General features: G+C 35.2%; 1 protein-coding gene across 8 annotated transcripts in view; it reads left to right on the plus strand.

Moving 5' to 3' along the window:
• Positions 1–17,590, plus strand: part of LOC100116365 (dynein heavy chain, cytoplasmic) — a 631,875-nt gene that overhangs the window by 547,322 nt on the left and 66,963 nt on the right. For all 8 annotated transcript variants that reach the window (XR_004228365.2, XR_004228366.2, XM_031933441.2 and 5 more), the window contains one exon: positions 8,013–8,633. Coding sequence is in view for 6 of the 8 variants with exons in the window: in XM_031933441.2 (XP_031789301.2) it covers positions 8,013–8,633 (621 nt within the window). In the remaining 2 variants the exon portion in view is untranslated. The remainder of the gene's footprint in view (positions 1–8,012; positions 8,634–17,590) is intronic.

The raw sequence follows: 17,590 nt of genomic DNA on the forward strand, positions 1-17,590 counted from the left end.
CATCGTGCCCTTGCGAAACCTGTCACTCGGGGCCGGGAACGCCGTCGCGTCGCTCAAAGCCGCCATTTTGCGTCGCTCGCCCGCCTCGCTGGCTCGCTCGCGCGCATACGACCATCTTCTGGTCGTGCATCACATCGCGCGCCGCGCTACGCAGCAACATCATTGGCAACAACAACGCCAGCGCGCCGATGCCGCGTCCACCGTCAGCACGGAGTAGCTGCTTGAGGCTCAACAACGCCCAACGCAGCATCATCAGCAGCCTCGCAGCTACGGACGCCAGCATCGCCGACATACACCGATGCTTCACGCTGACACCGGCCATTTTCAGCCGTCCCTGCCAGCAGCGGAGCATCCTCCCAACGTCGATGCAGCATAGCTGATTGTCGACCTGGCAGCAGCAGTCCACCACGCAGCGTCACCTTCAACCGCATCCTCGGCACCTACGTCCTGGCACATCAGGTACCCGAGGATGTTCAGCGAAGGACGCGTTTCAACGCCGACAACCCAGGGCTCCGGGTCGTCGGCCATAACATCAACATCACCAAGGCCATCCCTGAGGGTGACCTTCTCACTCCTCAGGCCTTCCGCTAACAACACCTGGACGCTGCGCATCAACCTCCGGACGAGGACACTGCAGCCCAGGCGGATATCTTTTTTTTTTTTACAACTCGGCATCACTGGCCATAGACTTGTGCGGACATACTTCTGGGCCCAAGTCCATCCATCCAATAAGGACCTGGCGACTCTGGCCCACCACCATCACCATCGTCCGCGCCCTCATCAGCACAGGCGCCTCGTCACGCATCCGCAGCCTCCCTTCCAGGCAGGGCCTCCTCTACAGGAATCTCATCATTGTTCCTCGGGAAGTCCGCCCTGGTCACTGGTGGGGGAGTAGCTGTGTCGGTCCCCTCCTACCACCATATGCGGCCCGACGCGCCGCCTAGCGGAGCACCACGACGTGGCGAGCGCGAGGGGAGCTTAGAAGCTTTGTCACTTTCGTGAATCAGTTACGGCCTGGCCGCCGGCTCTCAACATTGTCTTTATTCTTTGTACACTGAAAAAAAACACGGCCATTTTAACTGAACTCGCACCAGTTATCCGTCATTGTACGAACACTCGCCAAAATTACCGTAGAGTTCAGCAGTTTTTAAGAAACAGTTCGGTCGTTCCTGCTGATGTCCCGCGTAAGCGACCAATTTTACGAGTCGCGACTCGCCAAAATTACCAGTGGCACACCGTTGTTCTTACTGAACAGTCGTTACGGTGGCAGAACGGTTAAAACTACCGAACTTTACAGCAGAAACGACTATTCTTTCTTTTTCAGTGTACCTGGTCCGTTCGCCTTTCCCTACCTTATCTCCTATTAGGGAGCGTAGAAGATAGAGATTTAACCTAACCATCCTAATTCTCTAAATATATGTTTTGGGTGTTAAAAACATGATAAATTTTTACGTATGTAGGAGTACACTTGATGATGTGCACAGCTTTGCCTGCCAATCTAGCAATATATCCTGGTGTTTTCATAATGTTATAGGAAAACTTGTTAGGGGATCTGGAGGCAATGGATAAAGAATTCCGAATTACCTTTCTCTCTACTTTACAATTCTCTTTTAAAATATTCGCATACAGATTTTGAAGTTGTGACCTAAAATAATTTTCTACGTACACAAATTTCAAATTCATATATGTAAAAGTATAAAAATTATATACTGGATTTTTATATTTTATGCTTTCTTAAAACAATAATTCATTATCATTTTTTTTTCAAAATTAAACAACTTTGGATGTTTTAATCATTACTAGCAAAGAACGCTCGCGATTTACATATTGATTAAAATGATATTCAATCATTCGATGTGCCATTATTAAATATACTGTTAAATATTAGATGTATCTTCGATGATAATTAATTTTTGTTGTTTTCTTTAGTATTTATTTGCTCTCGTTTCATTCCCCAGTCTAAATCTTGCCTGCGTCTCTAGTTCTTTGTTTCTTTTTTTTCCCTCCTTTTTGAGGTACTCTGGTGTTTCTCCGTAGCTCTCTATTACTTCCTTTATTTCTTTTGCGTATTCTGATTTTTCCATTTTTTCATTCCACTGCTGTCTCTCTATATCTTTGCTTATCTGTTCTAAATCGGGCTATACTGGTCCTTCTTCCATCTTTTCCATATATCCTGGGAGTGAGATTCCTCTACCTTCCAGATATTTTTTCCTAAAATTCGCGTCTTCTCTTACTCTCTGCTGTCCTCTCGCCTCCTTCTGTAGCTCCTTCCAACATTCTTTTAAAAGCGTCCCTTCCTCTGCTGTCCTTAGTTTTTCTTCATATTTTAGCGCTCTTTTCCCTGTCTTAACCGCGATTCCTTCTCTTCTTGTTTCTAACATTAAAACGTGTCTTGGGGTTCCTATCTGCTTTTAATACCCATTTCATGTACTTGTCTTGAATCCTCTCTATTTCTTTATATTCTTTCCACCCCCACATTTCAGCTCCATACGGTATCAGCGATTTTACCAGGCAGTCGAAGAGCTTCATCCTCAGATGCCAGTTTTCTTTGAACAGCTTTTCCCCTATACTCCATATTTTCCCTAGTGCTGCATTTGCCTTCCTTCTTACTTTCTTTATCTGTTCCTCTTCTTTGTTGTTACACTTCAGCTCATACCCCAGGTATGTGAAACTTTTAACTTCCTCGATTTCTTTCCCATCCCATTCGAATGTTACCTTTCCCTTCCTGCCTCCCCTGTTTCTGCATCTCATTATCTTCGACTTTTCTACGTTCAGTTCCAGTCCTTTCTTTTTTATGTACTTCTTAAATCTCTTCAGCATTTTCCTCATTGCTTCTTCGTTATTTGCCATTAACACTATGTCATCTGCGTATCCTGTTGAGTATACTTTCTTGTTGCCTAATATCAGTCCTGCTTTCTGTACTTTCTTCATTTCTTGTTCTAAATCTGCAAATGCGATGTTGAATAACGCCGGACTGAGTGGGCACCCTTGTCTCACGCCTTTTTCCGTTTTGAACTTTCCTGTCCTTTTTTTTTACCAATTCTAACTCTGCTGTGTGTATCTTTGTATATTTCTTTTATTTTCCTTATGTACTTGTCTTTTACTTTTTTCTTTTCCATAATTTTCCATATCTCTTCTCTGTTTAGTTTGCCAAACGCCGCTCCCATATCAGCGAAGAATAAAAACACCTTTCTTTTTTCTTTTTTTATTTCTTTCTCTACTATGGCTTTTACTATATATATCGCATCCACTGTGCCTCTTCCTTCTCTAAATCCCATCTGTGTGTCATCTAAAACCTTCTTCTCTTCCAGTTCAGCTCTGTTTTTTCAATTATATTTGCATATATTTTATATCCCGTATCCATCAGTGTTATCCCCCTATAGTTTCCTACTTCATCTTTATCTCCTTTTTTTATATATCTGCGCGATTACCCCCGTGTTCCATTCCTCTGGGAAGCCGTTCCCCTCCATATACTATTTAGAATGTTGTATAGGAAGTCCTTAGCTCTGTCCCCTCCGAATATCCATGCCTCTTTTCTTTTTCAGTTTCCTAATTGCCTCCTTGAGCTTCTCATGTGTGATCTCTTCTTCTTGCTCTCTTTCCTCCTTTTGGTTCTCTCTTTCTTTGTTTCCTTGTTCTTTCCATATCTTCCTCTCCGTCTTTCTCTCTTTCTTCTGTGTTTTTTCCGTCCAGTAATTTCTTGAAGAATTCTTCAAGCTTTCTCTAGGCAATCTCTATATTCTTCTATTCCTTTTTCTGTCCAGTCCGTTATGAGTTCTTCTTCCTCCGTTTCTATCTTTTTCATCATTTTCATTCTCAGTTCTACCGGAAAATGATCCGATTTCCATTTTCCTCCTATCAGCATTCTTTCTATCGTTTCTCTTCTTTCCTCGTTTGTTATTATGTAGTCTATCGTAGAGCAACCATTTCCTCCTAGATATGTCCATTCTCCCTCCCAATCTCCTTCTATATCTCCGTTTATTATATGCATTCCTATTTCCTCTAATTTCTCGATCATGTATTTTCCTTTTTCGTTTATGTATTTATCTTTCGATTTCCTGCTTTCCTCTTTGTCTTCTGTTGTGAGGTTTCTTCCTCCTTTTTTGGCTGTTCTTGCGTTGAAGTCTCCTTCTATTATTATCTTTCCTTCTTTTTCTTCCTCGCATATCTTTTTTATCTCCTCCCAATTTTTTCCTATTTCTTCTCTCATATATACTACTCCCACTCTTACTTTTTCCTTTCCTTTTCCGATTTTTGCTGTTATCATCTCATTCGTGGGTTCTTCTCCCCAGCTTATCTCTGTATCCTTGTTTGTGTTTTTTATTGCCATTACTACCCCTCCTCTTGCTCTCCTTTTTTGGTGGGACCTCTTTGCCACTTTCGTCCTGATTTCGTATCCTTTTAGTCTGTTTTCCCATACTTTGCTGTTTTTCTCCTATACCCATGTTTCTGTTAATCCTATAATGTCGAATTCCTTGACGTATTCCCAGTCTTTTTCTTTCATTTTCCCTATCCCTGCTATGTTCCACCAGATTAACTTTATTTCTGTCTCCTTTCCTCTCTTATTCCTTCTTCCTTCCTCCTTCCCTCTCTGTTTTTCCATTTTCTTTTCGAAACCATTGTTCATTTCTCTTGTTCCAGAACCATTCTGTTTCCTATCTTAAATTTATTATATCCTATCTTTGCCTATTCGCGTTTTTTTACCACTTCTCTGCTTTTCTTTATCACGATCTCTTTGTTTCTTCTTTCTTTCCATGTTGAGTCGTGGTCTATGTATATTCCTTTTTCTAGTTTTTTCTTATTCGCCATCACCTTCTCTTTCTCTTCTTTGTCTCCCAATTTTGCTCCAATCTTGGGGTATTTACCTTGGGTGATCCAGCACTTCCTCACCTCCACCTCCGTTCCGAGTTTTTCTTTTATCTAGACTTGTACTTCTTCTGCCTTCACTCCATTTTCTGTTTCCAGTCCGCTTATGACTATATTATTCCTTATTTTCTCTCTTTCATCTTTTTCCGATATCCAGTCCACTTGTTTCCATCTTCTCTCTTCTTCTATCCCTACCTTGTTTTCTGAATGATCGTTGTTGTTTTTATCTTTTACTCCTTCCTGCTCTTTCATTGCTTTGACTGCCTCTTCTATATTTTTTATTTTCTTTATCCATTCTCCTGTGGTTTCTGTTCCTCCGGCTTGTTCTTGCTTTGCCTTCAGCTGCTCTAATTCCTCTTTTATCTTTTTCCTGGCTTCCTCCTCCTTCTCCTTGTTTTTATTTATTTCTTCTGCTATCTTCCTTATCTCCTTATCTCTTTCTTTTTCCATCCTTAGGATTGTTTCCTCAAACCTTTTTCCCATCTTTCTTCTCTTTGTTTAGCCTCTTCTGTTGCTCTTTCTCTTGCTTCACCGTCCTTGTTCATTTTCTCAAGGATCTCTTTCAGTGTCTTTTCCATCTCGTGCTCTTCTTCTATCTTTTCAGTTCTCTCCTCTCCCTTATTGTCTTCTTTCTTCAGATTCTCTTCTCCCTCTTTGGCTGCTTTACTCGTGCCTGGTGTGGTTGGTGGTGTTCTTGCAATTAGCTTGCTTTTATTAAAAATCTTTTTCTTTTCTTCTTCTTTGCGTTTTTCCTCTTCTTCCTCTATTTTGCAATAGGGTAGCTTGAAGTATTCCTAAAAAAATCACAGAGGTAGCAAATAACAAAATAAAGAAAGTCACTGTAGGAGAAAATTGTCCATCATTGACTAAAAATTAAAAGTGATGAATTATTTAAATACATGTTTGCTTATAGAAATAAATTGCGTTACATGGATCGTCGCCAAAAAAATCATAAAACTTGATTTTATTGTTACAAATATTCCTACTGAAGTCAAGGAATAAAATAAAATAATATATATATATATATATATATATATATATATATATATATATATATATATATATATATATATATATATATATATATATATATATATATATATATATATATATATATATGTGTGTGTGTGTGTGTGTGTACATAGGGCTATCAGAATACTGTTATTAAAAAGCTAAGAAAATTTTACAAACAAAAATATTTAGTGTCTTTTTAGTAAAAAATGCGTTGTTCGAAGGAAAAATTGCTTGAAACCCTAACTTTGACCAGCCATAACTCAAAGCTAAGTGAAGAAAACGCGCTAAAAGTTTTTTGGATGTCAGGGGCATCCTATAGAACACATTTATAGAGTTTGAGCTAAAAAACATTTTCATCTTTTATTTTACAATAACCCCCCCCCCCCCTCCCCACATATGTGTGTTTTTCCCTTTTCGCTGGAGTCCTATCGTCTTTGCTACTCAGCTACGGTTTGTTCCTTCGCGGATTTCCGAACTTTCTTTTGAGTATTGTTACCACACCAGCTTTTTTCGTATATTTCTTTCTTTCTGTTGTTAGCAGGTCAATAGGCGGCATACCTGAAATGACGCACACTGCATCTTATGATAATGTTTGGTAGACAGAAGCGACCTGCAATGTACTTCTCCTATAAACTGTTAATAGTTTTCGTCCGTAGGACTTCACTAAAATGGCGTCCGCCCATATTGAGGCATTGTATAACACAATTGATGTAGTTACACTAGCTCGGAGTAACCTTCGACCCCGTGTTGGTCCACCTACATTTAACATTAGCTGCGATAGTGCAGCACCGACTTTTGCTGCCTTATTGCTTACCCTCTTGAGATGCTGCTTAAATGTTAGTCTGACGTCGATAGTGATTTCCAGGTACTTAATGGTCGGCTGGGAGTCAACTGTCAGTGTTATTGTCTCAATTTTCTTCCTACTAGATATAAGGATAGCTTCCGTTTTATGACTAGCAAGCTCTAGTCCTGTCTGTTTTAGCGAATCGTGTATTATACTTACTGCCTCGGTATAACAGTTGTCTGAATTGTTCTATCGGCGCGTTAGGAGAAGCATAGCAGCTGTAAATGTGTACGTCTGCGACTTTAGCGCGCACAAATTCTTCTTTACGTCTTGTCATTTTTTCCTGAAGCATAGCGCTTCCGCATGTCTATATCGCCGCTGTGTGTGTGTGTTTGTGTGTGTGTGGGCTATTTTATGTCAAGCAGTAGGGACATTTTTCAAAGCGTGGCCAAAATTGGTATGCTAGTCCAGTATACCTCTAAAAAGACACAAAAAAGTTTTCAACTTTTAGGCATCCCCAGTTTTAAGATAAATTGAAATTTTTAATTTTTCTGAGAACTAAAATGGCTTATAACTCAAAGTAGAAGCATTTTAGGTAAAAGCACATGAATACCTTTTTTTTGCATATTTTTTGTAGAATATGAAAGAAAAAGTTTATTTTGACCTATATAGCTTGTTTCATATTGCTATATTAGAATATAAGCTATGCGGGCCCAGTGCCCAGCTTCGGCAGATGAATTTTGAGTTTCCAATGGTGAAAGTGTTTCTTAAGACAAGAGCTTTGAGCATGACAAGTTTGGTAATGACATAGACCTTGCTAAAGAAGTTATATGATTTTAAACAAAATAAGTTGTATTGCTATATGTTATTCATGGGCTATAGGGTTGTGTGTACAAGTCGTTTTCATTGTTTTTCATTCTTCTCATAGCATGCTATGAGTGTACTGAAAAGAACTTGTGCACATAATGTAAAATGCTTCTATTTTAAGTTATAAGCCATTTTAGTTGTCAGAAAAATAAAAATTTATAAAATTTCAATTTTTAGTATGGCCATAACTTAAAACTGGGGGTGCCTAAAAGTCTGCATTTTTTTTTGTGTTCTTTTAGATGTATACTGGACTAGCATATCAATTTTGGCTAGGATTTGAAAAATTCAACACGCAAGCACAAAGCAAAAAAATTAAATTTTACTGCTACTGATTTCACAAAGCATTGCCTGTGCGAGCGTGTGTGTCTAAAGATTTACTTAGATCAACTTTACCCACTTTGATTTAAATATGCATACTTAGATACGATAAAATATAAAAATACGATATAATATAAAAATTTAATATATTTTATTTTTTAAGGTACCTTGGGACGCCTTAATAACGCTCATGTCACAGTGCATTTATGGTGGAAAAATAGATAATGATTTTGATCAGCGTTTGTTAACGTCTTTTCTTCGAAAACTTTTTACATCAAGATCTTTTGAAGCAGATTTTGCTCTAGTTGCTAACGTTGATGGGACTTTAGGAAATCAACGCCATATAACTATGCCCGATGGAACGAGACGAGATCACTTCTTAAAATGGATTGAGTCTTTATCTGATAAACAAACACCATCTTGGCTTGGGTTACCTAATAATGCTGAAAAAGTTCTTTTAACAACAAGAGGAACAAATTTAGTTTCTAAATTACTAAAAATGCAACAACTGGAAGATGAAGATGAATTAGCGTATTGCAATGAAGAGTCTTTAGATACTTGTAAAGAAGCAGAATCGGATGGTCGGCCGTCCTGGATGAAAACTTTATACAATTCGGCTTCAACATGGCTGCAGCTATTACCAAAAAATTTGGTTATTTTAAAAAGAACTGTCGATAATATCAAGGATCCGTTATATCGTTATTTTGAACGTGAGGTTAATAGTGGATCAAAACTACTGCAGGACGTTATTCATGATTTAGAAGATGTTGTTTTAATTTGTCAGGTATGTCATTTTTTTCATTTTCCGCAATGTATATCATTTATGGTCACTTATGAATTAGATTATGCATTCAAATGCGGTGTATTTTTTCTAAAATAGGCATACAAAGCCCTACTAAAAATATACATATGGTAAATCACATATCTAATCACATGTCTAATCACATGTTTTATTACGTGTTTTATTACATGTATAAACATGTATTCTATCAAATATCAAATTGCAAATATAATCATATGGTAAATCATATGATTATTTCAAACCGATTTGATATATAATTTAACACGTAATTATGCATATAATAAAATACGTAAAAAAACATATGATAAAACACGTAAAAAGATATGTAACAAAACACGTGAATATGCAAAATCTTGCATGTAAAAATTTTACAATATTACACGTGAAAAAACGTGTCAAAATACGCGAATTTGCAAAATAACATGAATCCAAACATTAATAATATTTATTTACTATTTTTTCATAATTAAAAATTATAATTATCTTAATAATTATCGTAATGAATATTAGATTGTTAGAAAATCTAATTGTGATAGTATAATAATAAAATAACGATTTTGTTCTATACTTTATGTACAGATTTATTTTACAAAACTTTTTTTCTTAATTGTAAATATCTTTGTACGAAATAATTATTTATAACATACTATACATTTAAAAGCGTTGGTGATCCAATAATTAATGAAAAAAAAAACAAGTTTGGTGTCGCTATTAGACACATTTTTTTTCGTATTTGTATAAGAATTGCAATCCTATAAATTTGACTACTTTCCACTGATAATATTTCATCATTAATACTTGTGATTTCTTTAATAGCATTAGAATTAGCATAACATGTTGTATTAATTCATTGATAAAGAGTTATTTCACATTTTCTTTCAACGTCCCTATTGGTAAATCTCAGGTGAGATCTCATCTGACTAAGTACGTGAATTAACTAAGTTCCGCAGCTGAAAAAATTCAAAGTTTGGTAGGAAAAAAATAACTCTTTAGACCGTGTTTTTTATGCGTTTCAGACAATTTTTGATCGTTCTAGATAGTTCCCAAAAGTTTAAATAATTTTTAATTTTGAAAGATTCGCAAAATCCGACTAAGTCCCACAGCTGAAAATATTTTAAATTCCATGGGAAAAATTGTACTTGTAGAACCATATTTTTTATGCGTTTCAGACGATTTTGAATCGTTCTACGTATTTACTAAATGTACATTTCGAAAGTTTTTTTTTAATAAAAAATTTATTTAAAATGAACTATGCATCTAATTTTTATACAAATATTTTACAAATTGTGTAGAAACGTGCTACTATAACAATTTTTACTCAACTCCTTTGGTTCACACTTTCGCAGTGGACTCTATGACTGTGGCGGCTTAAAAAATCACATGAGTACTGATATGAAAACCATATATCCATTAGTTAAGATAAAAACCACTTGATTTCTTGTTTTATTAAATTGAAACAAGCTTACATGAAAAATTTCAGTCCTCCAACTGTGATAGGTTTCAAGTAACTTCAAAAACAATATTCTTGATCAACTCCGTGTACTTGTTTTACAATTTGTTTTCGGTGTTTCTCAAAAACTTTCAGAGCTACAGAGCTGAATATTTATATGTAAGATTGTTTGAAAGCTAAACAATAAATCAAATGGTTGTTATTTTAACAAATAGATTTATCTTTCACATATTAGTACGCATATGATTTTTTTGAGCCGCCACAGCCATAGGGTCCACTGCGTAATTGCGAACCAACACAGTTGAGTAAAAACTGTTATGGTAGACTGTTTCTACACAATGTTTAATACTTTTGTGTAAAAATTAGATGCATAATTCACTATAGTGCATATTAAACCATAATATCAAATATTCAGTATATTACCTTTGAACAGATCTTATACTGACATGTGATTATTTTTATAGAATCACGTCACTGGTTATAAATGATACATAGAGATCGCCTGTTTTTTGTAATAGAAGATAAGTATAATTGATTTTGTGCTTAGCATACATTTCTAACGTCAATTTCCAATTAAAGCTTTATTCAATTTAAAATGGCGTGGTGCACTGAGTAATCAGAGTATAATTAAAGAAATTGTTGTACTAATATCACATGAGAATCAACGAAGAATTATTTACTAATCTCAACGTATAATGGAACAGTATAAAATTTTTTTAACTTTACTCAAGAATAGTAAAATAAGGGCAATTATCACATGACATTTTGCGTTTGTGGTACAAATTAAAATATAACAAATGAAACATTGCGAATGAATATTAGAAACTAGTGTAGTTTTTTGGGGTGTCAATTAAATAAATGATCAGACCCACGATGATAACTCTTGCCCGAACAAATTCAGCATATACGCACGAAACTGTCCTCTAGATACATAGTATCTCCAATAAGCTGAAATAAATAGAAGCTGGCTTAAACACAAAGCAACAAGCTCTTTTGCTACTCAGAAGAATTAACAAAATATTATGTAAAATGAAAGAATTATCTGATAGCAGCAACAGGTTTACACTGGGAGATAGTGCCGGGCTCTCACTTTTTACTCCTTTGCAGTTTACTAAAAAAAATACTTGAGAAGTTGCCAGCAGTGTAGAAAATATCACAACAAAGATTTGGACTACGGGTACGAACAACAATCACCGCACTTTGTTGTCAATAACTTAGTTGCGAATACGCGACGCGACGCGGGTGAGAGGTTAGCCGCATAGCAGTGGATGCCATGCATGTGTGTGTGTTTGTCCTGCAGTGTCTATGACTCTCGGCCGAGTCAAAAAGCGTGAATGCGCGCGGGGTTTTAATAGAATTATATGCTTTAAGACTTTAATAAACGGGTTTCCAATCGAGAAATAATTATGAATAATTACAAATAATATATATACATATATACATATATATATATATATATATATATAAGTATATATATATATATATATATATATATGTGTGTGTGTGTGTGTGTGTGTGTGTGTGTGTCATAAAACCACAGGTCGCAACAATGATAGCCATAAACAGCAGGATATGCGAGTCTGTAGAATTTTAGAAATAAGTTCTTTTCGCCGTTCATGTAACTTTTTTCCTACAACAGGTTGCGGAAAAAGGAAAAAAGTTTAGAAAACTACATTACAAAAAGAAAAAATTACTTAATTAGTTTTTTTTCAGTCCAAATTCGCGTGTAGCACGAATTTTGATCACTTTTTTTGGATTTCTACCCACTGTGCGGGGGGGGGGGGGAGTTCAACTCTGATTATATTGTTTATTTTGCGCGTTTTGATTGCTTCACGCGTTGGCTCGGTTAAGATTTATATCGTCGTTATCATAAGGCATAAATATTTAGGCATATTCATGTACAAAAGGGTTTGTTATGCAAGTATGAATAAAATTTAAAAGATAGTATCAAATATATGTTCTTAAAAATGTAAAGCATCAAGGGGCGCGATAGCGGAAGAAAGGACGAACTGCTGTTCAGGACAGGGCGACCCCATATACTTTAAAACTGGGTTTTCTAACCTCCATAAAAAATCTCGATTCCATTTAAATCATTAGTATTGCGCGTATGCGCAATCTGTTGGTATATATTTGTAATATATTAACCTAGTCTTTCATCTTTAAAAAGAATCATTTGAAAATATTTCGTTATTAACTTAATATTGCAAGTTGAAAATTTGCTCGGTGAATTTCTTTTCGTCAGAGTTTCTTCTCCCGATATTTTGCCTCCTCTGGTTACGAGACTTCCGGTGAGATATTTTATACGCTAGTGGTTACAGCAGTTATAATCTATTTTACCGACATTCGTCTGCTACTCGGTGACACGTGATTGTGTTATTATATATTATGTACATATAATAATGCTATACGATTATATGCGCGATGGGATCAATGTCTAAAGCAATAGTAGCTTATTGTCTATCGAATAGATTAAGATTTTAAGGAGAATATGCTTCGTAAAAGATGTAAAATCTACCTAAAAAAAATTTTTTTTCAAAAACAAAAACCTTGGCAAGAAAAAGTAGTAAAATCTATAAATATAAAAATGTCAAGTAAATGTTTTTTTTTGCTATACGCATTTGGATATTTTTTGGGAAAGCTGATTTTAACTTTGGTTTTATCTTAGCGCGTATAGCAAAAAAAAAAAAACATTTACTTGACATTTTTATATTTATAGTGTTGGGTATGAACGAGCATATCTGCTTATTAGAGGACGGTAGACCCAATGCAGAGCTACGCGGCTTAAGGGGTCAAGCCTGGGTTAAATCCTGCAAGAAAACAAAAAGATATCTAAAAAGATTCTTCTTACCAAACATTTTTTTATTTAATGTAATTTAAAAAAAAAATTTCATCGAAAATATATAAAATATACACCATTTTTATCGAAAAAAACATGTATATACCTTGTAAAATCATTGACCAAAATTTATGACATTTCACTATATAAATAAGTGTTTTTAGTTACTTGCCACGGCTTTCTAAAAGATCCGGACCGTCTTCTTTACTCTATCTGGGCTTAAAATTACCTTAAACATGTCTTCTCAGACTGATCGAGAAATTTCTAAAAAATATGAATTCAATATAGTTAGCAAAAAATGTTGTTATCTAAAAAATATCAATTAAACATTGCTAGCAACAATAGTTGATTTTACAAGGTATATACATGTTTTTTTTTCCATAAAAATGGTGTATATTTTATATATTTATATATTTATATATCAATTTTTTGGTAAGAAGAATATCTTTTTGTTTGCAGGATTTAACCCAGGCTTGACCCCTTAACGCTCCTCTCTCTATGCCGTAAGACGGCCAGTGCCAACGTCGCTGCGTCGGGGCGGCGCTCACTTCGCCTTGTGCACTCGAGCGATTAACACGCGTCTTAGCTTGTCTGTTCAATTACTTCGTCATACGGATTACCTTATCATAATTAGCTTGAGGTGTTATTAACCCATTAAAGCCCATGCTAAGACTGGTTGAGATAGCGACAAACAAACTGTGCTTTCCTTTGCATAAGTGAAAAATAAAATATACGTATTTTTTCTTATGTCATTTGCAATTGTTTATAACAAATTATTTAAACAAATTACAAAAAAATTCATAATTTTCAAAATCTGAATGCGGGAATCGATTCTGGAGGTAAAATTGAGACGAAAACCTATATAACACTTTTTTGTCAGAGTTCAATTTGTTATCTTTATGTAGAAATAAACTATTGACAAATAAGTGTTTTCATTCTCTTGCATGGTATGTGGAATCATATCAGTATTTTTTACTGATAAATTTTGAGATCTTATACTGTAATTGGATAAGTTTATTTCATTTCGCAAATCCTTCCGTGTTAGAGATCACGTTTGAGTGGCGGGCTAACGGTTGAAAACATTCATACATTGGATCTATTCTTTGAAATAATAATTTCGGAAAACTTTTAGATTTTATTTTGTTCTACATTGGTAACGTCACTGATAATGCCGAAACGGAGAATTAGAGATCTACCAGATTTAGTTGAAGATTCTGATTTAGTTGAAGGTTCCAAAGATATTGTTCAAGATGTTTGTGAATATTATATTAACAAGTTATCGTCCCCCCAAACGACAGAAACAGAGTGAACCTTCATCCCAAGAACACGTGATGAAACATGGAAGTCTTAGGAAATGTGGAATTTCAACATGTCGGACAAGAACGGAATGGTATTGTGAGAAATGTTCTATACCTGTTTGCAAAAGTCATAAAGTAGGACACGGCAATGAACAATAATTCAATCCCACCGAACATATTTACAATAATTCATGTGAATATTGATGGATAAATACAATAATTAGCTTCATTCTATACGATTTTTTGAAACACTCTCAGGAGGCCGAATGTTTCTTCCTACATTACAATAACTAATTGGCCTCTGACAGAAAAGTGTTGTATGAGTTTTCGTCTCAATTTTACCCCTAGAATCGATTTCCGCATTCAGATTTTGAAAATTATGAATTTTTTTGTAATTTGTTTAAATAATTTGTTATAAACAATTGCAAATGACATAAGAAAAAATACGTATATTTTATTTTTCAGCTATGCAAAGGATGGCACAGTTTGTTTTTTGCTATTCCAGATAGATTTTGCTTGGGACTTTACATGGTCACTTTTTCTCCCCAACATGCAATTGTTTATTCCTACATTACACTAACAAATTGAACTCTGACAAAAAAGTGTTATATAGGTTTTCGTCTCGATTTTACCTCCAGAATCGATTCCCGCATTCAGATTTTGAAAATTATAAATTTTTTTGTAATTTGTTTAAATAATTTGTTATAAAGAATTGCAAATGACATAAGAAAAAATACGTATATTTTATTTTTCACTTATGCAAAGGATAGCACAGTTTGTTTGTCGCTATCTCAACCAGTCTGAGCATGGGCTTTAATGGGTTAATAAATAGTGATTCATGGTGAAATCCTATGTACATATTATTTCCACCCTAGCATGCATGGTCAGAGTACGTTATAGTGTCAACAGGTTATGGGCCCAGCACGCTTTCACTGCGCGCTGAGTCTTTGCTGGACTTTTGTTGACCACAAAAAGTGTTGTAAATACGAGCCAGTTTCTCAGTTCGAAGTAATACGTTCGACGTGGACTTCGACGTGGACTGCGTCTCCACGAGAACGGAGTCTGCTGTGGAGAGTACCGGCACAGCATTTTCTTTGTTCGAAATCTCGGTTAACCGAGCACGAATCTAAGTTCGACGATGTAAAAATGGCCAATAGCTCGAGTAGAAAAGTTTTGTGATAATTTAGTCAAGGAAAAACTTCGAATAATCAAAATTTCTGAAAAGTGAGCGATCGCGAGTGTAGCAGGAAAATCGTTTTCATTTTCGTGTGCAATCGTCTCGTCCAAATTTTCGTCAGAACATGAGCATATGCGTCAACGTTGCAGAAATAGTAATTAGACCATTGATAATTAAAAAATTAAAATTTAAAATTTAATTTAATTCAAAAATAAAAAATTAAAAGTTAATTAGAAATTTTCTAATTGACGATTAAAATTTAATCGTTAATTAAAATTCTTCCAATTGACAAGTAAAATTTAATCGTTAATTAAAATTTTTTCAATGATCGATTTAAATTTATTCGTAAGATACAATCTTTCTAATTAACGATTAAAATTTAGTTATTAAATGAATTTTGTTCAATTAACGATTAAAATTTGATGTTGTTTTCAACTAACAATTGAAAGATATATTGGGCATTCCGAGACAACTGACACAAAGCTTTACCCAAAAATTATTAGATTTACCCAAAAAATATTGATCATCTTGATGATGCGATAAATGTGGATATCTTCGCAAATAATCCAAAATTATCAAGTCATACTCTCAATTTACTGGCCACCACTGACAGTAATAAGATTATAGAAGAAGCTGATGAAAGAAGAATATGATTTAAAAAATGCTCATAGTAATTTGCTTACAAAGTGTCAAGAGATATGGAGCTGTCTACAATCCCCTCAAAAAAGAGAAAAATTAATGAAGTATTTTGAAAAACGTTTAAAAAAGCCCATTGCAACGGGTTGGAATTCTTTATATGATGCTCTTGAACAAATGTATAGTGTAGAAGACAAGTTAATGGAGTTTGAAAGTCATGTGCTTCTTCAGATATACTCCATCTTAATTGCGAATGATTTTCATTATTTAAAAAAATATTGAGATATTATAAAACCGTTAGTTTGTACTTTAGATATATTGGGTATTCTAATTGCCACTTCGAATACGTATTACCAAGCTTATTGAATCTAAGAAGAAAGTGACGTCTATTAGTCGAGTGCGAAGAAACTAGTATTGATACTTCTCGACCACTTTTGGAAGGATTAATTTAGGCTCTGGAAAAACGTTTCCATGACTTTTTTAACATCAAGGATCGTGGCGAACTAGCAGCAAACGAAGCTTTTACTCATCTCAGATTTAAACTGACTTGGTTACACTGTTTAGATCAGTCGTCACAAAATAGAGTAAAAGAGCTTGTGAAAAAAATTTGTAGAGCCTAAAGCGACTGCGCCACCTCCATCACGTCCGAAACAAAGAACAATTTTTTTTTTATTTTGGAGAGCCTATTGTTAATTCTGTGTTTTCTACCGCCCTAAAAATGAAGACAAAACTGAATTATTTAAGTTTCTGGAAATACTTACTAGTTCAAATTTACTAGAAGAGTTAAATTTTCTACAGTTCAAATTTACTATAAGAGCCAAATTTTCTACAGTAAAAAAAGTTTATCAAGTTCAATACCGTTTTGCCTTCGTCAGCAGCTGTCGAACGTTTATTTTCGTGTGCGACATTGCTAAACATGCCAAAAATGAATAAATTAAGCGACATGGAATTTGAAAAAAGCGTATTATACAAGGGTAACTCATCAAAAAAATATTTGTAAATAAAATGTTTAATAATACAAGTTAACGCGTGTTTTATTAAATTTTATTTAAAACAATTTCAATAAAGACTTACCAGCTAAGTTGCAAAGAATTATGTCACAGCTTCGTCAGATGCCAAAATTTGAAAAAATGCCACTCGTTTGTATGCTTTTAAAAAATTTATTGCTGAAAATGATTTTTGGGTAAAGCTTTGTCTGAGTTGGTGCGAAATGCCCCATGTATATTTTAATTGTTAGTAAAAACTAGCGGGCCTTGCGGCCGCGGTGGCTTGCAGCCTTGCATCGCGATGCGATGCAAGGCACGCAAAATGCTTCGCGTTTTGCGTTTGAGGCACGACCGCTGACGCTCGCGCTTCGCGCTCGCTATGTCCACCGACGCTCGCGTTACGCGCTCGCTATATATTTAACGTTTGTATTAAAATTTAAAATAGGCAAAAGTGGGAGGATAACCCTGGTTGTGAATAAACTTCTCTCAAACAACAATTATATAAAAATAACCTTCAACGTTTCGTCCCTGGTGGGGACCTTCTCAAGCCTTTATT

The sequence above is a fragment of the Nasonia vitripennis genome, unplaced genomic scaffold (assembly GCF_009193385.2).
Source record: "Nasonia vitripennis strain AsymCx unplaced genomic scaffold, Nvit_psr_1.1 unplaced0251, whole genome shotgun sequence".
NCBI lineage: Eukaryota > Metazoa > Arthropoda > Insecta > Hymenoptera > Pteromalidae > Nasonia > Nasonia vitripennis.